The sequence below is a fragment of the Phyllostomus hastatus genome, unplaced genomic scaffold (genome assembly GCF_019186645.2).
Source record: "Phyllostomus hastatus isolate PE091 unplaced genomic scaffold, TTU_PhHast_1.1 phas_contig_468, whole genome shotgun sequence".
In the NCBI taxonomy this organism is placed as follows: domain Eukaryota; kingdom Metazoa; phylum Chordata; class Mammalia; order Chiroptera; family Phyllostomidae; genus Phyllostomus; species Phyllostomus hastatus.
This window is the reverse complement of record NW_025333884.1, coordinates 3,411,930-3,438,444: the sequence shown is the minus strand read 5'-3', so window position 1 is coordinate 3,438,444 and position 26,515 is coordinate 3,411,930. Positions and strand designations below refer to the sequence as shown.

The 26,515-nt window shown below is 58.4% G+C and overlaps 1 protein-coding gene across 1 annotated transcript; it reads right to left on the bottom strand.

Moving 5' to 3' along the window:
* Window positions 1–420: 420 nt before the first annotated feature.
* Window positions 421–22,223, bottom strand: PPP5C (protein phosphatase 5 catalytic subunit). Its single transcript, XM_045845337.1, has 13 exons — window positions 22,023–22,223; window positions 15,806–16,047; window positions 8,513–8,660; window positions 7,711–7,832; window positions 5,792–5,857; window positions 5,374–5,472; window positions 4,483–4,588; window positions 3,528–3,670; window positions 3,291–3,378; window positions 2,361–2,401; window positions 2,102–2,280; window positions 1,144–1,225; window positions 421–935 (listed from the first exon to the last, which is right to left on the bottom strand). Exons 1-13 carry the CDS (start codon window positions 22,141–22,143, stop codon window positions 873–875), a joined length of 1,500 nt encoding a protein of 499 aa, XP_045701293.1. The 5' UTR covers window positions 22,144–22,223; the 3' UTR covers window positions 421–872.
* Window positions 22,224–26,515: the final 4,292 nt, after the last annotated feature.

The following is a 26,515-nucleotide window of genomic DNA, read 5'->3' as shown; positions in this document are numbered from 1 at the left end:
TGACAGCACCCATGAGCTTCCTCGTCAGGGGAAACGGCTGCGTCTCCGTGTGAAGGCCCAAGGCCGGGCCTGCGGGGCCGGGGTCTGCCCCCAGCACTGTGAGAGGCCCAGCCAGGGCACAGCAATGGCACCGGCAGCCTCAGGAAATACTCCCGGACAGGCCGGCAGAGAAAAAGGTTTCTTGCAGCTTCCTCTCTGACCCGGCCTCGGGGTCCCACCCTTCACTTCAGCCTGTGAGCGATGCTTCTGAAGGGGTTCTCCACCCCAGGCAGCAGAACCCTCCCTGCGCCTGGCTGGGCAGCTCCAGGGAGCCCCAGAAAGATGGGAGAGAAGGGCGTGGGATTCTGCGACTCCCCTGCCCTTAACGAAGAGATCACCCTAATCCTAGCAGCTCCGGAGACTCTACCATCCGAGACAAGCTGACTTACAATAATGACTTTATTTTAACATATTTAATTACAGACATAAAATAGCTGGGGGAGGGGGTGAGCCCCAGCCTAGCCCCACCCCAGGGCTGCCAGGAGGGGGTGCAGGCGAGGCCTCCCTGATGACCCTCCTTCCAGGGTCTTCCTATGGCGGGGCCCTATTGCTTTAGCAAGGGAGGGGCCATGCAAACAAAGGGGGCGGGGAGGCCTCTGGGCCCCTCCTCTCCCCACGGCTGGCCTCCCTCGGAAATGCCCGGGACAGTGCCCCAACCCAGCCTCTCCACCTTCCCCTTCTTTGTCCAGGGAGCAGACCCTCTGGCCAGCCCCCCACCCCCTCTGCAAACCTAAAGGGGAATAAATACAAACTTTACAAAGTAAAAGGGGGTCCAATGCTGCCCTGGGCGGGGCCTGGGGGTGGACGCGGCGCGGGGACCCTGCTGCGGGGCCTCACATCATCCCCAGATGCAGCAGTGTGCTGGCGTAGGCCATGGGCTTGACGTCGGGGTGAGGCTAGGAACCAGACACGCAACACAGACAGAGTCAGAGGTGGGCAGCGTTAGGGGCAGCGTCCCCGGGCGCCAAATGGAGATGTCCGCCTGCCCCCAAGGTTGTCATGCACTACCCACCGCCCTGGCTGCCATGCGCTGCCCCATGCCCCCTCCCGATCAGACCTCGGCCGTTCCCTCCCCAGGCGGAGCAGGGACCAGGGGCGACTCACCACTGCTGTGAACTGGTGGAACTGGGGCCGCAGGTCGGAGCCCCGGAGGTGGATGTAGGAGGCTTTGTTCCCCATCTGGTCACTGTGGGGACAGGAGCAGAGGCCAGTCAGGGACTGCAAGGGGCTGGGGGGTAAAGCAGGGCTGGGAGAGAAGGGGGGGCAAGACGGGGGCGGGGAGACAAGGCTGGGCAGCAAAAAGGCCTGAGAGAAAAGAGGTAGAGGGAGGGACAGCGCCCGTGGCAGACACTGATGGAGACAGATGTCGAGCCGTGGAGTCAAGGACACAGAGGACGGAGACACGAGTGGGGAAGGGAGGAGTCCAGACAAGAGGGGGTGCTCAGGGAGCTGGGCGGGGGCAGCTGCAGCCCCGGGGAGGCAGGGCATTGCCAAGTCCTAGGCTCTAATCTGACCAGGCCTGGCTCTCAGCCCCAGGAGACCCGGGACAAAGGGATGAGGCAACCGGCCTGAGACCGGAACTGCCCTGGTCTGGAGCACAGGCACCCCGGCCGGACAAGGGTCTGGTTTCTTCAGCCAAAAACAGGAAATGAACTCGGGGATACGAAGGCTGAAATGTAGCCCTTGTTTTGGGCCCTGCTTGGAAGAAAGTAGCTGAAGGCACATTTACGAGACTCGGGGAAACGAACTCTGGCTGGGGTCGTGTGCCCGCTAACGAGGGTTTCACAGCGCTACCAGGGCGCGCACAGAGGCCGTTCAGAAACACTGTGCGGTCAGCGGGTGGGAGAGGCCGTGCCGGGGTTTGCTGCACAACAGCCCGGGGTGGGGTGGGGGCGGGGAGCGCTGGAGAGTGACCTGATTGGTACCACTGAGCCTGGTGATGTGGGGGTTCACTATACAACTGTATCTGCTTCTGTGTATCTTTGGAATCTCCTGTCATTAAAAGGAAAGACCAGTGGGCTGGGGAGAGAGGCCCGGATGTGTGGGGGCGACGGGGACGCACCAGTAGTTGGGGGCAGAGAAGACCGTGACGCAGCGGCCACCATGCGCCACCTCGTAGCCCTCGGCTTTGACCTCGTGGCTGCGGATGATGTAGTCCAGGTTGTTCTCTTCCAGGAAGGCCTTGGTGACGTCGGGCCCAAACTGACAGCTCACGCCCCGCTTGCTGACCGAGCGCCCGTTCTGCAGACACAGGGCGCTCAGGGTGCCTGTCCGCCCCCAGCCCCGCCCCCGCCCACTGGCCGTGGCCCCGGGAAACTGACCTGTGGCTGCGGGTCTGACCACAGCAGGTCGCACATGGGGCCTGGAGGGGGAGGGGAAGCACAGAACATCAGCACCTGGCCCACCTGCCCGCTGCCCCCGGACCACCGCCCTGCCCACCCCACGGCAGTGCGTGGGGGCGTGGGGCTCACAGGGCAGGGCCATGAGCCAGCTGCAGCCTCTCTTCTTGTCTGGGCAGCACTCCGGCCTCCCTGATGAGCCCCTTCCCTCCAGACCCAGGTTAATCCATTCAGGCCTCCCAGCCAAGAGGGGCTGTGACAGGGCCACTGGGCTCAGGCCCCAACCCTGCGCACGGCCTTCTGCAGCCCCACTGCCCCGGAAACGAAGGCCAGGCTTCTCACCCAGGCCTGAGCCTCCACAGGCTCCCGCCTGACCGATCCCTTCAAAGAACTTCCCTGCTCTCCCCAAACCAGGGCCTCCCGGCTGTCCTTGATGTGGGAGTCCCTGTGCTTGCCCAGGACGCTCTTCTGCAGGGCAGGTGCCCCCTCTCCTCTCATGTCTGTGGCGATGCGGCATGCCCGGGGAGGCCCTTCTGCCCTCCCGTCATACCACAAGCCTTCCTGGAGGTGTATGCGCACATGCACACGGGTGTGACTGCTCTGCTGTGTCCCAGTCACCAGAGCAGGCGCCCTACTGTGTCACCGCTCCAGGGGCAGGGGCTGGGCACAGGAGTAGGTAAACCCTGGGCCCTGCCGCTCCCTCGCCAGTGCAGTCCAGCAAGCGAGGTGCACCGACCCAAGCTACAGTTAAGGAAACTGAGGCCCAGACTTGCCGTCCTGGCTGAGGGCATGAAGTTCAGGGAGGGCAGGGCCCTGGTCAAGGCAGCTCAGACCCGAGCCTAGGCGGCTCCTCTCTGCTGGAGACGCCCAGGCCCCCAGGGGGAGGGGCTGTCGCCGGGCCCATCCAGTCACCTGAGTCTGGAGGCTGCCGATTCCGCTCGATCTTCCGGATATCGTCCAGGGTGACGCCGTCTTCGCTGAACAGGCCCCCGTGCATGATCTGGGGTTTAGGTTGGGGACAGCTGTGTGAGGGGGGAGGGCCGGCCACATCCCAGCCCTCCGACTCGCTCCGCCAACACACCTGCCCAGGCGGGGCCCCTGCGGGTGGAGGCGGGGAAGGGGGCCCGCGGGGCCGGCGGCCGTCCTCACCAGCACTTTGCCGTTGATGCACTGCGCCAGGGGGAGCCACTCGAACACCTCGCTGAAGAGCTCATACATCTGGGCTGTGTACTTGGCCTTCACCTCGCCCTCGAAGCCATAGATCTGGTTCATGTTGTCCGTCTCGTGGTTGCCTGGCCAACAGCAGGAGGAGAAGCCTCAGCTCCCCCCCCCACTTGGGGGCCCTCGGACGCAGGCCTGGGGGCCCAGGGAGCCCTGTGCGGTGGCCCCACGCTGACGACGTTCACGCCGCAGCTCCTTGGCCCCTCCCAGAAACTGACGAGGGACAGACACCGTTCTCAGCCTGTTTTCTGGAGGAGTGCGCGGGCTGCGAGGGCCACGAAGCACACACGGGCGCTTGGCCACGAGGCCGACACATGCAGTCATCGCCAAGGGAGTGGCCGATGTGTCTTCTGAGTCTCGGCCATGTCCAGAGCCGAGCCCCTCACCTCCCGGCCCACACCCTGCTCTTTCCGTCTGTCTCCCCCGTCCCCCCGTGGAAGCCACAGTGCTGCACCCCACACCCTGGAGCACCCCCGCTTCGGCCCACCAGCAAACACTCTGGACTCCACCTCACAGAGAGCCCAACCCAGCCCCTGCCAGGCCAGCGCTGGCAAGGAGCATCATCCCCTTGCTCCTGTCCTTGGCCCTCGGTCTGTCCACCATAGGAAGGCCCGAGGGATCCTGGACTTCCCAAGCCAGCCCCTGACCCTCCTCTGCTCAGAGCTCTCCCGTGACCAAAAGCCCACAGAGCCCCATTTGCGTGACACCACCGTGCAGCGCACAGCCTGCCCGACGTCACAGGGCTGCCCTGCACACGCATAACAAACACACGGCTGCAGCGGTGGCCCTGCTTCCTGCAGGAGAAACTGGGGACTCGTGGGGGAGAAAGCCACTGCCCGCCCAGGGCCCAGGCCGACCCTGGCCCCTGTACCTCCCAGCTCACCTCGGAGCAGGTGGAAGTGGTCTGGGTACAGGAGCTTGAAGCCGAAAAGGGTGAGGATCACTTCTACGGAGAAGGAGCCGCGGTCCACGAAGTCGCCGTTAAATATCTGCCCTGCTAAGGAAAACATGGGCGGGCGCCACTCCGTCCCAGGCTCCTCACACCCCACGGCCCCCGCTGGTACCTCCCCAGGGAGGGGGGGTGCTCTGGGCGTCCGTCCCTCTCCTCACTGTGTGGCTCTGACCCAGCACCTGGCCTCTCAGAGCTTCAGTGGGATGTGCTGAGGTCCCCAGCTTCACCTGTTTTTGGGGAAACTGATGATGGAGGGGCAGACACTAAATGCTCAGACTGCTTTGGCTCTCCCTGACACACCAGCCCAAAGCCACAGGGGTGACGGGATACATGTCCCCACCCAACGCTGCCCGGGCCCCGGTGGCCCTGAGAGTGTCTGCTTATCGAGCCATCATCACGTTAACACCAGCAAATACTCATACAGCACCGACTGTGGACACTTCACATGTATTAACTCATTTACTCTCTTGATAACCCCACGAGGTAGGCCTTATTATCACCTCAATTTGCAGATGAGGAAGCCGAGGCTTCGGCAGGTGAAGTAACCTGCTACAGTCGCACAGCTGGGAAATGGCAAAGCCAAGAGGGACCCAGTACGGACGGTGCCAGATGTCAATGTACCTGATCTCGCAGCAGCCCCGTTTCATGACTAAGAGAAGCTGGCGCCCAGGGAGGCTGCGCACTCCACCAGGGAGGCTGGAGGACCACCTGCGCTCCACCCACACCCCGGTGCCCGAGTAGGTGCTCCGGCCTTTTCCTCTGCTGGGGGCCCTTGACCACATCCAGGTTGGGCGGGGGGTTTGATCCTCTGAGGAAGGATACGTAGGGGTTGGTCTCCGAGGGTAAACCGTTGAGCTCAAATATGTTGAGGAGGTCATAGAACTGGCCGTGCGTGTCCCCACACACTGTAATCTTCTCTGTCTGGAAGAAAAGAGGCCACCGGAGAGGGAGGGGCCCAGAGAGAGACATGGGGAGGGGGTAGGAGGGAAGGGAAGGGCAAGAGGTCACAGCAGACCGAGAAGAACCATGCAAAGACACAGGCAGGGGACATAGACACGAAGAGGGTGGGACAGAGGCCGAGAGGCCAGGAGAAGAGGGACGTGGTTGGGGGGGGACAGACATGGGGTCAGGGGAGAGGGAAGGCAGACCGAGCCAGGTGGGTCTGTGAGTTTCTGAGCTCCACGGCACCTCCCCGGCCAGGGAGCCCCGCCCCTGCCCACACACTGTCCCCCGCTCGCACCTCTTTCAGCGTGGTCTCCACGAGTGTGCTCAGCTTGGAGAGGACCTCTTTAACCTGTACCAGAATCTGGAAGGCAGGGCAGGCTGTGAGCGGGGCTGGCCAGTGGGGCTGGCCGGCGGGCCTGCCCCCCACCCTGGACTGAGGGGGAGGAAGTGGTGGGGAGAAGAGAGGAGTGGGCGGGGCAGGCCCAGGCAAGTGGGGTGCTGGCTGGGGCCACAGGTGTCCCCCAAACTGCGACCTGAGAGGCCTCTATGGCATTTACACATCAGAGTTATTTCACATGAAAATCGAGATCCTTGGTTTCTCTTTAAAAAATCAGCATAACGAAACACACGGATGAATCCAGATGTGGAACATTTTACGAAACAACTGGCCTGGGCACATCCGCATGACAGGGTCACTGAAGAGCCTGCCCCAAAAGGCATGAGGCTCATCTCAATGAAGAGAAGGCAGGTCCGTGCAATGTGTGGCCCTCCAGTGGATTCTGGACTTTAGAGGAATACCTAAAAGGGTGTTTGTAAGAAAACTGGGAAAATTTAAGTATTTGTCTAGAAATGTGGAAACGTTGGTTTTTACTACTTAAACATGGCCGTGATGGGATCACGTACGCTGACCGCGCTCCCAGACTTCGTTGCGCTGCAGCCAGTGGGTTACAGGTGGCCTCCGCCAGGGGGCGTGTGGGGGGGCCTGTGCTAGGGGGCAGGTCAGGGGGCCGCGTCACAGCCGTGTGTCTGAGGAGCAGCAGCGGAGCCACGGTCACGCAGGAGGACGTCCTGATTTTAGGATACTGGCTCTGATACAGCTGATTCTCAAGCAGTTTGGAAAAAAGAAAAGGAACCTTCACAGTTGGCGAATCTCGGTGAAGGGCACGTGGGAGTTAACTGCTCTTTTGGCTTCTCTGGAGGTTTGACAATTCTCAAAGTAAAAAGCTACGGAAAACATTAAGTGTTAAAAGTAGATGTCCACTCCGGTCAGAGCATCGGACGTTGTACAAGACTGTCACTCGCACCCTGGCGAGAAAAAGTTAAAATCCCCATAAAATTAAGAAAAAATAAAAACAAAACACATCTGCAAGCCGAGGACGCAAAGAAACCTAAGTCAGTCCAACTGCAGGCAGTGCTGGGTGACCCTCGGGGGGTGGAGACTGTGCCGCTTTCATCCTGGGCATCCTGGCTGCGCGGCAGGAGGGCAAGTCCGCCACGGCTGGGTGAGGGGCCACCACAGAGTTCACGGGACAGAGAGCCCTGAAGAGCCCCAGCTGTGTGGCTATGGCGGAAGGCGAGGCCTAGGGCAGTGTGGATGGGAGTCTTCCTGACGCACAAAAGTGGGGGTGGGACTGGCGAGCTGAGCACTCCCCAGCACCCAAAGCTCTGGCAGTGGCCTGGAGATCAGAGCTCTCCCCGCTCCAAAAGCTGGAGAGTTGATGACATAAAGACCTTGCTGGCTTCCAAGCTCTGCTGAAGGGAGACCCTGACTCCGTGCTGGAAACCAACGGCCCCTCACACTGTGGCCCGGCAGGTGGAGGTGTACTGCAGTGTCTTACACAGAATGTCTGCGTGCAATAAAAAACCAGGATGCGCGGGGACAGACAGCACTAGCAGATCCAGAGAGGACCCAGATGGTGGAATTACCACACAGGGACTTTAAAATAACTCTGATAAATGCGTTAAGGATCTAGTGGAAAAGGGAGACAACATGTGTGAACATATGGGGCAGAAGGATTAAAACGATTAAAAAAGAAATGCTAAAAACAACAAAAAGACCAGTATCAGAAATAAAAAGTTCACAGTACCTAGCACACCACTGGTCCGGCAAGCACTGAGCTGCCGTTGCCACCCTCCCCTCCGCCCGCCCCTCGGGGCTGGGCTCCGGCACTGCCAGCGCGGGGACAGGTGTGTGGCACTTAACAGACACGTTACCTGGTAGGCGCATTTCCGGTGCAATTTCTTCTGGTCCTTGTACCACTGCATGAGCTCCTTCATGAAGGTGATTGTCACCTTGCCGTCCTCTAGCTTGGGCCCACTGTACTCGTCCTCGATAGCTGGTGTGGGAGTGGGGGCTGCGTCAGGGGCTGAGGCCTCTGTGTGGGGGGCGGGGGCCTGGCTCCCAGGCAGGGGGCAGGCATGGCTCTGGGCCCGCAGGCTCTGATGGGGATGGCGGGAGAGAGGACTCCACTCCAGCCAGGCCCTCCCATGATCTGCTCTGCCCACTCGGCCTGCTCAGAGGCCCCCTCCCTGACCTCCCAGTCCAGTGTGCCCCCCACCCCCCGCCTAGATGCTACAGCACTTCACACTGTGAACTCATCTGCTAACCAAGCAGCTCTCTCCCCATGAAAACATCAGCCCATGGGGGCAGAGACTGTTTTGTTCACAGCTGCACATATCCTCAGTGCTGAGGACTAGTCTGCACATAGTAGGTGCTCAATAACTGTCTGTGGGATGAATAGCTGAATACCCGAGTGCCTAGAGGAACTGGAGACAAATCAGGCACAGGAGGCCCGTGAGGGGCGGGCACTACTGCCAGGGAGCTGAGCCCGGGCAGTGGGAGGACAGGCTCACCCATGTCTCCCAAAACAGGTAACGCAAACCCCAAATCTGGGCAGGGACGAGAGGCCACCCCGAGCCCCATCTCCCACCCCGAGCTGTGTACGGGAACGGAGAGGCCCATGCAGGGATGGGGAGCGTCCTGGGCTGGGGCAGCTGGCCACACAGCACGACTCACTCATGCTCTCGATGTCCAGTGAGTCCACGACCGAGCGCTTGTGCTCGTCGCCCGCGATGGCCCGCTCGAAGGCCTTCTGCTTCACGATCTTGTTGCACTCCTGGTACTTCATCTTGGCGTCCTTGTCGTGGGGCTTCACCTTCATCACCTGGGTGGGCAGCGGGCAGGGGGAGGAACGCGTAGAAGAGGGAGGGGACATCAACGCTGAGACCGAGGAGGGGCGGAGCAGGGAGGAGGAGGGGACACTACTGCTGCCCTCAGTCTGCCTGGCCCTGGGTTCTGAGAACGAGGTGGCCAGACCGCCCAGGCCCTAGTGCCCTAGAGGTATAACCCGGGACACCTCCAACCTCCAAGCCTTGGCACCCACAATCCAGACACACAGGGCTGCTGTGAGGGGGAAACACGGCCACTCCCACAGGTGCACTTTGCCCCCTTTAAAACAAAATCCTCACCCAAGGATACGCTTAGAGAGGGGGAGGGAGGGGGAGAGAGGGAGAGAAACATTAGTGGGTTGTCTCTCATGTGTGTCTCAACTGGGGATTGAACCCACAACCTCTCGGTTTACGGGACGACACTCCAACCGAGGCACACCAGGTAAGTCCCACATGGGTGCGCTTAATAAACCTCAGCTTGGACTATCATCAGAATCAGGCTGCCCCACCCGAGGAGCATGTGCCCAGCCCAGGTCCCTCATGGGCACAGGGCAGGCGGACGCGAATGTTACTGCTGTCATCACAGTGCTTCCTGAGCTCTGCGGGACTGATGGAAAGGGTGGGCTAGGTCTCAGGCCGTGATTGACAGCCCAGACTTATCCAGAGGGCCGGTGACGTGCTGGGTGACCCAGATCCCCCAACCCTCAGTGTCCTCCTCCCTCAGTGTCCTCTGTAAGATGGGGCAGATGATCGGCTCCACCTGCAAGGCTCAGTGGCATCATGTTCCTTGCTCCACCCTGGGCTTTTGGGGAGACCCAGGACAAATGGGTCCCCTCTCCTGAGGGGAAGTGGGCCACAGATCCAGGCTGCCTGGGTTCAAATCCCAGCTGCGCCAATCATCCGCTGAGTAACCTTGGGCAGGTAAGCCCAAGTTTCCTACTCTGTGACTCAGTTTCCTACTCTGTAAGACGGGGCGATGAGAATAGCCACCTCTGAGGGCTGCCGTGAGGACTAAAGGAGCAAGCACTTGGGCGGTGAGTGCAGCAGCAAAAGCCCACGTAAGTGTTGGCTGTTCCCCATGGCCACTTTCATGAGCCACTGCGCTGGTCACACCAGCTCACACACTAGAACACCGCTTCACTTTGGGACGCAGTAAGTCCTCAGCAACAGGAACCCACCCCCTCCCGTTTCCCCACCTTCAATCCGGCTTACCACAAACTCGGGTCCTCCAAGCTCAGAGGTACACAGGGCTGGATGCAGATCCCTGCTCTGCCACTGGCTCGCTGCATGACCTTGGGCCCGTGACACCACCCCTGGGAGCCTCAAACAGTTTACCTATTTGTGGTGAGTGGCCCCCACAGTTCCTGTGCCCAGGTGCAGAGAGGGGCGGTGATGCCCCCTGGTGGGAGGCCAGCAGAGGCAGTCAGAAGCCTGTGCAAGGCACTCACTAGCTCCTGAGGGTCAGTGTGGCTCATCCACCCGGGAATGGCTGTGCAGCCATGTGCAGCAGAGACCGGGGCTGCGGCTGGCGATGGCTTCCTCCCCGCCTGGACAGGCCCGGGCTAGGGCGCCCTGCCAGGTGGCTCCACCTGGGGTGTGGGTGGGGTGCAAGGCGTGGGAGGGAGGCAGCACCAGACGTCCCCCGGAGTCCTTCCCAGCAGGGAGGGGTGATGAGTCCACATCCCAGGAAAAAGTGCAAACCACTACTTGGCCTGACTCACAGGAACCCGCTTTTGTTTGCTGGTGCTGCCGCCAGACCCAACCCCCGAGTCCCCACGTGCGCCGCCTGCGCTCACCCCAGGCCTGTACAGCTGCCCCTGGCCCGGAGCACCTCTTCCCACCTCCAAGTCCCATCTTGCTCCTCTCCTCCATGTCCCCCTTGGCCCTTCACTCAGGCTGGGTCACGCACCCCCTCTGGGCTCCCTTACACCCCTGGATGGCCTGGTCGGCCCTGAGCACTGCTGGACGGGGCTACCTCCCACCGGAAAGTGGCCCGTGAGGGCAGGGCTGTGGCAGGGTCCCGGCAGTGAGTGCGTGCCCTTTGGGTGAAGGGATGAGCCCCCCAGCTTTCCCTCTGTGCCAGCCTCCTATTCTCAGCTCACAGGCTGGGGTGGGGGACGGGACGACCCCGAGAACAACGGGCAGAGAGGAGCAGGAGCAGTCACAGGAGCAGAAGCGAAACCGTGGCTGATTTCCTGAGCACTGAGTAGTGTGTGCCTGACACTGCTGTGAGCAGCTAACTTGCTCACGTTACCCCCAAAGCAGCGCTGGGTGGTGTTACCGCAATCCCACCCGAGGGGGCGAGGAAACTGAGCCCAGAGAAGTGTTGCCGACCCGAGAAGCCAGGGTTCTGTTCTCTCCCTGTGTAGGCCCCTGCCTTCTGTCACCCACGCAGCCATTTCTCCCCCCGCCCGATGCCACTGTCCCCTTGCACCCTGCATACCCTCCAGGGAGACAGGGTGGCGGAGTGGTCCTGAGCGAGTGGTCCTGCTCTGGGGTCAGGCTTCCAGGGCAAGCAGTCCCACCTCCGGGCCCTCCCTTGGCTTCTAGAAACTGGGTGTGTGTGTGGGGGGGGGGCAGCAGCCCCGTGGCAGGAAGGGGGGTGAGAATTTAATAGCAGGCCTGTCACAGGGCTTCACAGCGAGCCAGGCCTCCTTCCAGGGACTGCGAGGCTGCTGCCGCTGGGGCTGCAGCCACAGGGGCTGCAAGGGTTCTGGGTTTTAGTGTCCTCACTAAAGGGGGCGTGGCCCTGCGAGGCTCCTGCTCCCAGAAGGTCAGCGCTCGGGACCAGCGGTGCCTGGCAGGGGCTTTGGCAGGCGAGGCCCACTGGGTCAGGACTTAACGCCAGGTCCGTCTCTACAAAGTGGCAGCTGGACTGTATCCACGTCAGTCTCTTGGCTGTGATATTTACATAGTTATGCCAGATATGTCCCTGGGGAACCGGGGAGAATGGGATCTCGGTATTACGTCCCAAAGTGAAAAGCTGGTTTTACAAGCGGTGCCCGTAGCTCCCAGGTGCCCACGCTGGAGAGGACGGCACCAGCCACAGTCCCCCTGTGAAGCCATGGGGGCTGCAGGGGTTCTGGGTTTTAGAAGGGTGACACGGTGCACACGCTCTGTCCTGTGGCTCCTTGGAGGTCTGAGTGGTACCTGGTCGTCACACACACTGCTGCTTCTGCAGCAAATCCTCTCATCACACCATGTGGGAGCAATGAACACCATCAACGGCCTCTTATTAGTTCAGGTCAGAGTTCGCCACAGAACTTACTAGAAAAACTGGTTGTCTGATCGGCTTGGGTTTGGAGCTGGGGGTGAGGGACTACAGACCAGCAGGAGGAGCCGGGCCCCAGGACAAGGGCTCCTGACCTCAGGAGACCCACATGATGACGTGTGATGGACACTGTGACTGTCTACAATGACACAATGACAGAGGTGACGCGGCCCGGAGAGGTGCCCGCAGCACAAACAGCTGGAGGGAAGCCAGGTTTCTCGGGTGGGTGCTGTACCATGCCAGTCTTGAGTGTGGCACTTGGGTCTTCACCCCACAGGCTGAAACTCTGGTGAACCGATTCAGCCAACAGCCCTCTCATGACGAGAGAGAGAGAGAGAGAGAGACCATCGGTGTCCACAGCCCGAGCTGAGGGCAAGAACTGAGCCCAGAACCTTCTGCCCAGGGCGTCCGTGGTCCGGAGCCTGGCTCTGGCACCAGACTGTCACCTCCTGGCTGTGGGGCCTGGGGGAGTGCCCTATGCTCTGGGCCTCAGTTTTCTCTTCTGTAAACCAAGGGTGATAACAGCTGTACTGCACAGGGCACTGCGAAGATCACAGGAGCCATCAGACCCGAAGGTGTCCCCCACCACCAGCCCTCACCCCATACCGGGCGCTGTAGGAGGAGCAGGCTGGGACCGCCCTTGTGCTGTCGTGTGTCATGTCTGAGCCTCGGGCACCAGCACTGGTGCGGTCTTGCAAGGCAGACGTGTTTCTAACTGACTAGGCTGGACTACTCTGTGAGAGACCCAAATGCAAACCACGTCACAAACCACACCAACAAGCCCTTCCAGAAGGGGCAGGGGGTGCAGAAAGAGCCCCCCAGATCCCGCCTGGGCCCACGAGACCACCTGAGTTCCAGCGCAGATGGAAGGAACACAGGTGGGGTCTTCCAAGAGAGGGGCAGGGAATCCTGAAGCAAGGGCCCCCCGAAAGGGTTAACCTGGAGATGAGGGAGCAGGGGGTGGGGAGTCAACATGGACCCATGGGGAGGAGAGCTCGGTTCCTGCAGAGGGCCTGGGCTTGGCCCTGGAGGGGAAGCACACAGAAGACACCCCAGCTCCTGACAAGGTCCTGGCCCCCGCAACATCCCCAGAAGCAAGCACCATGAGTGCTCAGTGCAAACGGCTCCTCTAAATGTACTGATCACCTTCACCCTCACAGGGACACCCCGAGGCTGGCCCTAACCACCCCCCCCCCCCACAAGGACGCTGAGCAGGAGAACAAAGCCCTCAGAGCCTCGCAGCTCACGGGGCGGGAGTGGGGGGGCGCCCTGACCCTGGAGCTGGTGCCTCCGACTGCGCCGGCCACCTGCACATGCTCTGATCACGAATCAAAGCACAGTACACATTCTACACCACACCCAACACACATGTAATTTTTTTTTTCACAAAATACATGCACAATTTCCCCCAAATAATGAACTTTTTCCTTCTTCATTGCATCCACTGATGACTAAAGCCCTCCGACCACTACACCGACCCCACGGCCCTCTAACAGTCACGAGCACGGACTCTGGGTTCAAGTCCCAGCTCTGCCACTTCCTGCCAGGTGACCTTGGAGGAGGGGATCCCCTCTCTAGACCTATCTCTTTCCTGTACCATGAACTGAACTCGCGGATGTAAAGCCTCACATCAGAGCTCGGCCCACAGTGAGGCTGCAGATGCAGACACTGAGGCGGAGGAAGGGAAGGCCCTTCACCGGAGGGCCAGGCTGCAGAGAGGCAGAGCCTTGGGCCTGTTCGTTCAACCCAGCTCACAGCTCGGCTCCGCCTCCAAGGGTGCCCAGAGCTGAGACAGGGCCATGAAACCCCAGCAAGTCATAGGACAGCTCCGCAGGTCAAGGTGAAGCCTCCGCATGAGGAGCCGCCCCAGGGCCCGGTGCCCACAGAGCCTGATGCGATGTGTCAGGATGGAGGAGGGTGAGCAGCCTGCAGGCGTGTGGGTGGCCGGCGATGGTGGGCCAGGCTCAGGTCCAGGTGGGCAAGGATCTCAGGCTCACCTGGGGACTCCCCAGTGCTGCTGGCACAGCCCCCTTGGGGAAGCAGGCCAGGACAATGAAATGCTGGCTGACTGGGAAAAGGCTGCGGACCCCCGCCCCCTCACCAGCCCTCCATGACGCCCACAAGGCCTGGGATAAGTTCAGGTTTGGTACCCACACAGGATGGCTGGGAGGACTGTCTCAGCCTCGTGGGAGACTCAGGGGTAGGCCCCCATCTGGGCCTGAGTCAGGAGAGGAGCCCGGCTCCTCATCCCAGTGGAAGGCTTCCTAGCCTGCAGCCCTGGGCGGGCGAGGACCCTGTGCGTACCTGCGCTCGGGCCGCCTCTCAGTTTCAAGTGCCCCTCCAGGACCCCCCAGCCGGGGACCCTTCCCCGACTGAACTTCTGGGTTACGCACTGCTGAGCCCCGCTGCCCCACTGACTGTCACACAGCCCACTTCTGCAGAGCCCCGCAGCCACTCTGCTCATGACCCTGCCCCAGAAGCAACATCACGAACAAGGGAGGTCTGACAGAGCGATGGTGGGAGCCCGCGCTTATGAGGATCCTGTTCTGCCGCTCCTCCCCCTCCTCCTGGGTGTCACCCCGCACCCTCCTCCAGGTGGCCCCCCAGTCTGTAAATTACACCCCCTGGCGTGTCTCCACCCACACAGGGGTCCCCTGGCCCGGGGCTTGCTTCAAGCTGTCCCTGGGCCTGCAAGGCCCCCTCCATCCCCCGGCCAGTGGTCAGCCACCAGCCCCAGCAGGTTGACTGGGTCCCTCCAACTGCGGCCTGCAGCTCTCAGCACCCCAGCTGAGCCTCCCTCCACAGCAGAAGCTGCCCAGTGTGCACGGTGGATGAAACCAAAGCGGGGGCGGGGGGCCCGTGTGCGCACTGAGGGCAGAGTACAAACTCGTTCCACAAATGCTGACCGAGCCCCTCGGCGCACCGTCCCAAGAAACGGAACAGCCGCAGGGCCAGGCTGCCCGAGTTCAAACCCCAGCTCTCTGCCCCTCCAACTCCCAGCTGTATGTTGTTGGGCGGGTGAATGAACCCCCAGAGGGACCCAAGGTCATTGCCACACACCCCCAGAGGGGTCCAGTGTCATCTGTACGACGGCGGGGTAACCTGGTCCCACCTCACAAGGCCACTGCCACGACTCACTCGACTGGTCACCATGAAGGCTGGCGAGGGCATGTGGTGTGGAGGCATGCGCTCTGGACGTCCTCCCACGGTCACTACGACGATGAGCGGAGCAGGGACAGTGCTGGGCGCGCAGGCGGGTGAGGGCACTGGTGGGTTCTCACCGTTCTCGGGGTCTCCTCTATCGTCACCTCATCACCGCGTGCCCCTGCCCGCTGTCCCTCTGGAGCACACCCCCAGTCCCATCTCCTCCCCGCTCTGCCCTCCTCTGCTCTGACTCTGTCCACCTGTGCAGTGACTCGGGGCTGGTTTTGCTCTCCCCTGAGGAGCAGCTCCACTGGCAAAAAGGCCGTGGCTCCCGTCCAGCGACCATGCCTGCCACAGAAACCCCAATGGCTTGTTGGCACGGAACCTGGACCGCTCCCGGAGCCGTGACTCATGCTGGAAAAGTGGAAACACATCTCCTTCACAGCGACCCGCACAGGCAGGTCCCGCTGCTTTCCCATTTCTCGGAGGTGGAAAAGGAGGTGCAGAGAGCCAGGTGACTCGCCCAGGTGACCAAGTCAGGGCAGAGGCAGAGGTGAGCCGGGGAGGTCTGCTGCAGACCAAGGGGCCTCCTGGGCATTTGCTGGGGGAGTGCGTGTTGAGTACCAGCTCACCCCACCCTACAGGCGCGCAGGCTGCATTGCCCCGCCGGCCACAGCATCCACCCGGCTGCTCCGGGAGCTGGCCCAGTCCCCGAGGCCGGCTCACCGTTTCGTAGTCGCGCAGGGCAGCTCGGAACTTGCCCAGCGCCATGTTGCTGGCGGCCCGGCGGTAGTAGCCCTTAATGTACTTCTTGTCGATCTCGATGGCCCGCGTGGCATCAGCCAGCGCGTAGCCGTAGCACTCAGTGCGTAGGTAGGCCAGGCTGCGGTTGCCATAGTAGATGGCATTGCTGGGGTTCAGCTCGATGGCCTGGCTGTAGAACTTGATGGCGTTCTCGTAGTCCTTGGCTGTGGAGACAGAGGAGGAGGAGGAGGCATGAGGCAAGGCCACCGCCCCCAGCAAGAATAGGCCCTGGGCTGGCCCCGTCTCCCCATTTACAAATTGGAAACTGAGGTCCAAAGCTGGGCTCATAAAGGTCTCTCCAGCCCGCCCCTCTTGCTGTCCCAGCCATCCCACCCTAGCACAGGCCTCGTCCCTTCCGCTCCAAGTCCCCGGGACCTGAGGTCATTGCCACACACCTGCCCACCAAACCGTCATTCCTCCAGGCCCCAGGCTAGGTGGCACTCCTTCCAGGACTTCAGGGGGGCCTCTGAGAGCGGACAGTTCCTGAGCTGTAACCCAGCCAATCTGAGCCTGCCCTGGGCCCTCAACAGTTTGGCCCCCAAACAAGGACACAAGCCCAAAGGGGTCCAGAACAGGAAGGAGGGAAGGAGAAGGAACCTACTTAGGCCCCAGGAGCGAGACATCAGCCAAGATCCAAAGAAAGTCACAAACCAGATGGAAGCACATTCCTGGCAGAAGGAACAGAAGGTGCAAAGGTGCTGGGGGGCGGGGGGGGCGTCATGACAGGCTGATGTGGCCGGGGCAGAGGAGGGCAGGGAAGCTGGCAGGCCACGGCCACAGTGGGTCTGGACATGGTGTTCTAAGTACAAAAGGACAGGATGTTAACATCTGGTCAAAGGAAGAGGTCGATTTTATTTAAAATGAGCTATGACTGTGCCCTGCACTTTATTTTAAAATTTTTATTTATTAATTTTTAGCGCACGTGCGAGAGAGAGAGACAACGACATGTTGTTTCACCCACCCATGCATTCACTGCTTGATGCTTGTAAGTGCCCTGACCCAAGATCAAACCCACAACCTTGGCATGTCAGGAGAATGCTCCAACCAAACGAGCTACTTGGCCAGGGCGTGCACTTTATTACTTGGACTTGCGGAATCCTCATGTTTCCATAGCATAATCACCGTCTGGTGCTCGCTTTACAGATGGGTCATCAGGTCTTGTTCAAGGCCAAACACCCAGTCTGTATTCGCAGAGCCAGGCTTGAACCCCTCCCATGTGGCCATTCGACAGGCGCAGACGACCAAGGCTTGCCGGAAGTGAGGAGCCATGATGCACTACATGCCAAGCAAGGCTCCTGGTACATGGGTCCCTCACTGAACCCCCACACCAGCCCCGAGGACAACCGCATTACCCCGTTTTCTAGACGAGGGGACTGAGACTCACAGAGATAAACCCATAATGGAGGTCACACCGAAAGTGGCAGGTGGGAGCTCAGAGCCAGGCTGAGACCCAGTGCCCCCACTCTCTCTCTCACCTTCCACACCTGGTAGGCTCTGGGGGAGCCTGGCACAGGGGCCAGAACAGACCCAGGCAGGCGGCCTGAGCTCCTCCCAGCTCTGCCTCTCACCAGCTGGGTGTCCCTGGGCAGCTGGCACCCATCCTTGGGACCTGAGTTCCAGGGAGTCCTCCTAACATCGGGCTTACGGTGGGAATGCCTGCCCTAACTCCCACTTTACTTCTCTCCAGCATCATCTGGTAAACCTCCAGGGTCTTTGTTTTTTTGTTTTGTTTATTTGCTTATAATCTACCTCCCCAATTTCAACCTAACCCCCGTGAGGGCAGGGGCCTTGCTTGTCTTACTTCCTTGAGTCCTTCCCATGTCTGAGGACCCAGCACCCCCCATTCCAGCCCTGCCCTTCTGGGGCTCACAGTCCAGTGGAGGCTGGGGGTGGGGGGATGACACACAGATCCATCCCCATAAAGTGGTAGCCAAGTGTTGAGGGCTGGGGAAGCCAGAGGGGATGTCAGAGCTGAGATCTGGAGGCTGAGAAAGAGCGAGTCAGGTGAAGAAACAGAATGGAAGAGAGTTCTGGAAGGAAGGAAGGAAGGAAGGAAGGAAGGAAGGAAGGAAGGAATGGAGGGAGGGAGGGAGGGAGGAAGGAAGGAAAGAGACAGATAAACCAACCCAACACTAGAGCAAGAAGCCAGGTCCCAGGGAGACAGCCAGGAACAATATAACGATTCCTTCTGCAGGCTAACATCCGGCAATCTTTCAAATGGCTTGGTGTCCTCTCCTTCGGGAAGCCCTCCTGGACCCCCAGATGAGGTCAGGTAACCCTCTGGGTTTACCTGTCCCTGCCCTGTGCACTGTGGGTTGTCCCTGTTCTGTGATGGGTGTGTCCCCCAGGCCTGTGAGCCCCGGAGTGCAAGCCCAGGACTTCCCAGAGACAAGCACGGGCGGCCCCAGGTCGCCCAGGTCTGACTGACCCTCCCTGGATGCCAGTGCCTTCGAGGACTCCTTCCAGCCTCCTGGCCGCGTTCCAGAGCTGGAAGGGCCAGCTCTCTTGTTGGGTGAGATGCTACTTGAACGGCTGTCTGGCGTGGCGTGGAAAGCCTGGTGTATGAGTGTGGCATCTGGCTCTGCAGACACCGACCACGAGACCTCGGGCAAACGGCCACCCCCGAGCCTCAGTTTGATCACCTGAGACATGGAGTCACAGACACCCCTGCCTCATGGGGCGGCTGTGAGGGCCAAACAAACTCACATATGAAACGTGCTTACAGCAGACACTTGTGTAAGAAACGAATGAATAAGTGAAGAGAATGGAGCAGAGGAAATGGGAGGAGCCCTTCACACATGTGTCCCGAAGCACCATGTCCTGTCTCTATTCTATGTGTTTTACAAATAGGAGCGCACTGCATCATCAAGACAGTCCCCAGAGTAGAGATGAGGAAACCGAGGCACAGAGAGGTTAAGTCATTTGCTCGGGAGTCACACAGCAGGGAAGGGGAGGAGACAGGATGTGAACCCAGGCAGACTGAGCGCTAAACCATGTCTACAAACTCCTAGACCCGAAGGCTTCCTTGGGAGTGAAATACCACCTCTCCCATTTTACAGAAGGGGACTGATGAGGCCCAGAAAAAAAGGAAAGAGAACTGAATATCATCGGGGACTGGGCCTGAGGTCACAGAGGTGACCCAGCCTTGGGTGGTGGGTGGGGAAGGGGGGCAGGGGACCTTCTGACCCCTGCAGGGAGCCAGGACGGCCAGGGAGAGGAGGCTCTGCACGTGGGAGGCACGCACACGCTGAGGAAGGGGGATATCCGGCCCTGCGGCTCACACGCTCTGACCTTGGGCACGTGGTTTCGCTCCTCTGAGCCCCAGCTTCCTCTATAAAACAAACAGGGCCGCACCCACCTACCTCCCGGTGCCCCAGGGAGGATAAAACAGAGCAGTGTACCTGGCCAGCAGAGGGGCTCAATAAAGAAAGCTGCAATTATTCTTTTTATTGCTATTCCGGAGCCTGCCACTGCCTGCCACACAGAGAGGGGCTGCGGCCAGGGCCAGGAGGGGCGTTCTCCTCCATGCCAGCTCAATACCAGGACCCCTGGCTGCTCACCCAGCCCCGGGGCTTCGGGGAACTCAGATTCCAGGTCCTGGGGGGCGAGGGGGCTCAGTGTCAACCCCCACACTTGCTGCTCCACCCAAGCCCATTTCACGAGTGACCCCATCTTCCATGTCATCCCCCAGCTGGAGACTGGGCCTGATCCTGGACACCTCTGGCTCCCTCAGCCCCCGAAGCCAGGCAGTTGTCATGTTCGGTCAAGTTGGCCTCCTGTACATCTCTCAGATCTGCTCATTTCCAACCCTCCAGCCCCACCCTGCCCCTGTCTGGCTTTCATCCCTACCTGCCCAGGTTCCAGCCCCTCCACAGGGGTCTTTCTAAAGCACAAACCTGACTCTGTCCTTTCCCAGAACCAGCCCCAGCTCCCTGGGGTCCTCGGCAGAAAGTGCAGGCTCCTCCCCAAAGCCTCACCAAACTAAGTCCTCTTGCCTCTTACACGCCAGCCCCGTTCCCTATCTCGGTGCCAGGCCTTTGGGCCTCTGCCATCTGTTCTTTCTGCCTGGAGTTCCCTCTTCCTTCTCTCCAGGCAGCCACTTGGAAACATTCCTTGAGTCAGTTTCTGTCTCTCCAGCCTGGCTGGCAGCACCACCCTCTCCCTTGCCCACCACCAGTCTCCTTCCTGGTCCCCAGTCTGACCCTCATGTCCAATCTCCACAAGGCAGCTGGGGGTCTTTTTCAAATACTAATCAGGCCATGGATGTTCTTCTCTTAAAACCCCCCATAGCTCCCCGCCACCCCAGGAGGAATTCCACTGTCCCTGACCTGGCCTTCCGCACCCCACCTCCCCATCTCCCCGCAGCACCACCTCCTCCTGGTTGCCTCAGCCTGATCGAACTTTCCTACCCTTTGAACCTGTCTGCGCTCCCATTGAAGGACAATTCTCTTGAGGGCTCCAGATTCACTCCGCTTCTCACCCCTCGTCCAGGGCTTTCCCGTTGCCAGTCTCTCCTCTCTCCCGCAGGATGAGTGCTCCCTCACGTGCATCACTCTAGTCTCTTCCATCCTTAAAAAAAAATGCAGCTCCCTCCCCCATTTCTCCACTCCTCTTTGGAACCCAAATCCCCGAAACACTGCCAACACTGGCTGTCTCCACTTCCACACCTCCCATTCATTCTTGAGTGCCACCACCCCATCACTCCCCAGAGACTGCTCTTGTCAAACTACCACCAACACACGTGGAGCCAAATCCAACGGTCAACGCCCCGTGACCACCTTGGCAGCATCTGACCCAGGGTACAGTCCCTCCTTCTAGAAGCATTCTCTTCTCTCACTTTTCCTAACATTTTCCCTGATTTCCTTTCTGCTCACTGACCACCCCTCCTTTGCCTCTTCCTCTTCTGTTCTGAACATTAGAATTCCTCAAGGTTCTGTCCTGGGCCCCTTCTCTTCCGAGATGACCTCATCCATTCCCGCCTGTTCTATTCCATCTGCAGGCTGCTCATGCCCAAAGCCCTCTCCCAGGAGCCCCAGGCTGGCCTATCCATCTACTCACTGTCTCCTCTTGGAGAGCGGAGTAAAATCCAAACTAGTCCTTGCAATGATTTATGAAACCCTACACAATCTGGCCCCTGTCCCAAACTTGTTTGTATCAGTCTCCCCACTAACGTGCTGAAGCCCCAGGTCCACCAGTGTCCTTCCATTTCCTCCCTCTGCGTCTTTGCACCTGAGGCTCCACCAACTGGCGCACCCCTCCCCAATTCTCCTTCTCAACTTAAATTCCTCCTTCTCAGTAAGGCCTTCCCTGAACACCTACCTAAAGTGGCCTCCAACCCTTATTGTCTACCTGACACTCTGTTGTTTTTTTTTTTAAACACTCATCACAACTTCTAGCTGTTTTATTAATTTGTGTAGTTACTCATTGCTTGAGTCTCCTGCTGCGTTAGGAGCCGAGTAAGGGCAGGGCTGCATCCGTCTCATTGGTTGTTACACTTTCTGAGGCCAGCACAGTCCTTAGCAGGCGCTCAACAAACATGCTGAGTGAATAAATGAATGAGGGCCCCCACATCTTTCTCCTTCTCAAGATCCAAAGTCACACTATTCCTGGGATTCCCTCACCTCTACTCCCAGGGCCTTCCACACATCCCTTTTCCTCGTGCAACCTCACACCTACTTCCTCACCCGCACGATTCCCCACGCTATTGAACTATCCACTCTAACCCCCACCGGGTGCCACCCAACCCGGGTCTCCCAACTGGGTAGAGCCATCACTCCCCCGCCCCATGTCAAAACTTGGTAGCGTCCTCTTCAGGTCTCACCAAAAAGCTACCAGCACCTCTCGGGGGTCTCACATTTGATGGAACCTTCATTCCCCTCCCCCCTCTCGCCCCCTCCTCATGATCCCCAGTTAGTAGCATCCGCTCCGTCCGCCAGTTTCAGGTACCACCTTCCCTCTCAGAAGCCCCCTCTGTCTCCCCTGAATAGCACCAGCCTGGTCCTCCCCACGCCTGGTCACTTGGTAGTGGGGGGCCCGCGCCCAGGCTGCCGCACCGCGTTGCCATGGTTCCGCGCGGGCCCGGCACCCCCAGACCCCCGCAGCTGTCCACCCACCCTGGACCCCTCCGGGGCGGGCGCACCTTTGAAGTAGTCGTTGGCCTGCGTCTTGAGCTCCTCTGCCCGCTTCAGAGTGCCATCAGCCGGAGGTTCGTCTTGGGGGGGCTCAGCACACTCAGCCCGCTCGCCCTCCGCCATCGCCATGCCGCAAAGCGACCCCCACCCTGGCAACGGCCGCCAGCGGCACCCGGCCGAATCGTCGCGAAGGAGAGCCGAGTTACAGCGGTCGCTGCTGCACAAGTGTCGTAAAGCGCGGGCTGCGAAGGCTGCCTTTGCGCGCCTGCGCAGGGCTCTTTTGCTGTAGCCTGCGCGGAGGACAAGGTGACCAAGGAGGCCGCAGCCTCACCCTTCCTAGAACGGGCCAATGGGAAGGTGAAAATAGGCTCACTGGGGAGAAAAGGCCCCGTAGGGCCCCCGCTCTCGAAGTTTCCACGTTCCGAGATCGAAGATTCTTGGGGTTTAAAGTGGGATTTATTTACCCGCCGTCTTCCGGGACTGGTGGGTACATGTGGCTGCTCTGCAGGGCACACCAAGCCCAGCGCGGGACCGGAGTCTAGCCCAACTGTCAATTACCTGTATGACCTTGAACACGTCTTCCTCTCCTATCTAGGGTCTGTTATCCCTCTCTGAAAAATGGGCGGTTTCTCAAACCAACAGAAGAGATTTCCAACCCTGAGGGTCAGTGTGTGTAAGTTATTAACTGAAGGCCACCTAAAGCTCAGACGCTCGCTGCACCATCTCCTTTCTTCCTCACCGACCCCCCCCCTTCCACTCCGCAGCCTTCTATAGCTCCTCGTGACTTTAGGAGAAAATTCGAGTTCTTTCTGAGGACCGAAGAGCCCCTGAATAGTGTAGCCTCACGCAAAATGTTCGGCTGCCACCCCCGTACCCCAGTCCCCACACATACACGCTTCCGGACCATCCTTTCCAAGTCTTCAACCGCTACTCACGCCGAAGTGTAGCGCTAAATCCTTCAGGGCTCTTCTTGTGGCAGTCTGACACCCACTCCCCCCAACCAAAGCCAACCATCACCCTGGAAGATACGAGTATCATTTCCATTTTACAAATGAGGACAGATTTGCAGAGGCCAGGTCACTTGCTCAAGATCATACAAGAATGTGGCAGAGTCAGGGCTTGGACCTATTCTACCTAACTCCTGGGCTCTTAATTCCTACTCTGCTGTCTAGAGCCCATCTTTTGGGACAGATTTTTGAGGTTATGTTGGTGTGTGGGGGGATTTGAATTCTGGATTTATGGAGATTATCATCATGCCTATCGTGTGGGATTAGAGGAGAGTTTAATAAGACCACATGAGGAAAGTGTTTGGCTGAGGGCCTGACACAGAGTAAGTGCTTTCTACAGTCACTCCATTATAAATACTGAGAGTGGGACAGAGGACCGACACCAGTGATGGGGACGGGGACTCTCAGGAGGCTGAGGATCTCGCCCAGCTGGGACAAGCAGGGAAGACTTTGTGGAGGAGGGGGTCTCGGAACCGACGTGTGAAGTACGAGTAGGAGACAAGTGAGGAGAGAGTGGAAAAGAAAAAGGCATTTAAGGCAGAGGGGGCAGCAAGTGCCAAGTCGTGAAAGTGGTTTTCGTTCTTTGAAAAGATCCCTATGTGGGTCACTGGAGAGCGGTTATCAGGGTGATACACACATGTGAGAGAAGAGGCACAGCCATCTGCACATAAATTTGTAGATGCAACAGCTCTCACACACACACTGAAGTACAGATAATCATGTCACACAGATGTCAGTGCACAGAATTATGGTACCAAACAGTTCTATGCATGTACATAGAATCTCAACATCACACACAAGAACCAAAAAATAAATAAAAGCCAAACAAACCACAATACCTCTCATAATCAGGAACAGAAACCCAAAGTAACCAGAGACACTCTAGGCAGAAGCACTTCACTCAGGTACTAACATATGGAGAAGGAATTACAACCTCTCCACAGGCTCATAGAATGATGCCCAAGACACATGCATACACAGAATGACAGTATCACCAGATGTACACGCTACATAGATCCACACAGGAACATAGTCCCATGCATACGCATAGAATCACAAAGTGACATGGACACCTGTCACCCAGTGCACCCACACATCCTGAAGCAACCTCACAGATGAGTTGACACAGTTCTGGTGCCTATCAAGGCGAGGTCTTTATGGTGGTATAGAGACTAGTGGATTTCAGAGCCTGCATGGCTGGTCCAGTCCCTTCCCGTCCCACAGCCTAACACAGTTCTCTTTATTGAGGGCCTAGGTCATCCCCTGAGGGGAGGAGGGATGAGATCCTTTTCCCCCCATAGCACCAATCTGGACAGGCAATTCCCTCAAACAAACAAACAAATAAACGAACAGTGAAAAGTGCCTTTTGGAGAGGGAGCGAATTGGACTGAGAAAGGAGGATGTTTTCCCATGGGAGACCAAGCATAGCACCATCGTAGAAAGGGGGCTGGGGACATATGGGTGGTGGCAGAGAACTGAGGAGTCTCAGCCTCTCTCCCCACCTCCTGATAGGTGGATAGGGCTGTGCGTATGTCTGTGCGGCTGGGGAAGTCTCCTGCATTGTGAACCCCCCCCAAAGAGGGTGAGGGAGTCCCAGGTACCTGGGGTACCTGGGGTCAAGGCAAGTGCATATCTGGAGGGCTGAGGTGGGGAGTGGAGGGGGTTCTAAGACAAAGAAATTTTAGGGATATGAGATTGGCACTGGAGAGGTTTCAGCGTGAAGTCCACAGGCAGCGAAAACCTGGAGGATAGGGATCTGGAATGGGAAGACTTAAGAAAGAGAGTAGGAATTGGGACAAGTTGAGCAGAGTGGAAAGGCCAGAATAGATTTTGGGGGTTGCATTCTAGAAGCAGGGAGTCAGGGGTTGTAAGCTTCAGAACCAGAGGAATCTGTAGGGTGAGGTTCAGATTCTAGAACCAGAAGCATTTGGAGGCTGAGTTCCAGAACCGGAAGGATTTGGATCTGAAATCAGAGGCAGTTGGCAGCTGTGAGGCCTAGAACCAGAGGGATGTATAGAGTAAGGACTAGAGTCAGAAAAAGCCCGAAGATGGAGTTCTAGAGGGATTTTGGAGCCATAAGAATCAAGAGTTGGGAGTTGTAAGGTCTAGAACCAGGTAAATTCCTAATGCAAGGTCTGTGATTGGAAGACCTTCAAAGGCTGACTTCTAAACCCACGGTCACTTCGAGTCATAAGATTGGCAGTGAGGGAGAACTAGAGACTGTCTAGGCCAAGAAAATTTACAGCATGAGGTCTGGAATCAGATACCTTTAAGGCCAAGTTCTAGAACCAGAGAAAACAGAGAATCATATCTAGAGTCAGAGGACCCTGGAAGTTGCAAAGTCTAGAAGCCGTGTGATCGACAGCCAGTGAATAGTAGAGGTCATGAGGTCTAGAACAAAGAACTGGCACGTGATGTCCTGTTCTGGAGGTACTGGTTGGTTGTAAGATCCAAACATAAAACTCATTTTACTTCTTTTTGATGGGAAAAGCAAATCTTGAGTGCAGAAAGTTTAGAAGGGCTGAGCTGAGAATCATTAAGATTTAGAAATTAAGAAGTTGGATTTGGAGCCAACTGTATTACAGATTGGGAAGACTAGAGCCAATAAATAAGAAGTGTGGGGTTATGAGGTCCAGAATCAGATAAAATAATCAGTTGCAAGACCTGGAACCAGCAAGAGTCGGAGAGTGTGGCATCTAGAACAAAGGAGTTTGTAGGGAGAGGTCTAGAACCAGGGAACCAGAGAGTGAGTTCTAGAACCAGAGAATTCTGATGGTCAGGGGCTCTAGAACCAGAGAGAGTTGGAGGTTGTGAGGCCTAGAACCAGAAAATTTTGGAGACCATGAAGTGGGAAAATGCAGTTGGAGGCTGTGAGGTCCAGAATGGGGAAAGAGCCAAAGGTGGTGAGATCTGGAATCAGAGGTGTTTGGAGGCTGCCAGGTCTACACTAGAGCATGTGGGAGGTGTGTGCAGCCTAGAAACAAAAAGGCAGGGAGTTGTGCAGTCCAGAACCAGGAAGGTCTGAGTTTGTGCAGTCTAGAACCAGAGACAGCCCGAAATTGTATGGTCTAGAACTGGAGAAGATTGGAGGTTGTATCATCTGGAAGCAGAGGAAGTTGAAGGCCACGCCTGAAATAGGAAATTCATGAACAAATTCTGTACCCAGGGAAGGCTGGGCACAGCAGAAACCCAGAATGGAGGGGAAAGGCAGGTAAGCAGAGCTGGGTGGCAGTTTGGGAGGCCAAGGGATCCATCAGAAGTCACTGGGTAGGGGGAGTTCTGGGCCAGAGGCTCCCCTCCCCACTGACACCTGAGTCAGGGGGTGAAGGTTGAAGTCCCACATTCTTACGGACTCTGGGCAATTCATCGCTATTAAAAACATCACAAGAGCAAAATTAATAAAGGTACTAAAAGACAGGTGGGAAGAAACATGATTACGGTTATCAATATGCCCCAGAGCCTAGAAACACAGGTCTGAACCCCAACCTCCCCCA

Excerpts from the sequence above, each read along its gene's own strand:
- PPP5C (XM_045845337.1), bottom strand. The coding sequence starts at position 22,143 with ATGGCGATGGCGGAGGGCGAGCGGGCTGAGTGTGCTGAGCCCCCCCAA. Across the intron at positions 5,858-7,710 it reads ACCGGAAATGCGCCTACCAG|ATTCTGGTACAGGTTAAAGA; the intron begins GTAACGTGTCTG and ends CCTGCCTTCCAG. Across the intron at positions 3,379-3,527 it reads GCATCAACGGCAAAGTGCTG|ATCATGCACGGGGGCCTGTT; the intron begins GTGAGGACGGCC and ends CCTAAACCCCAG.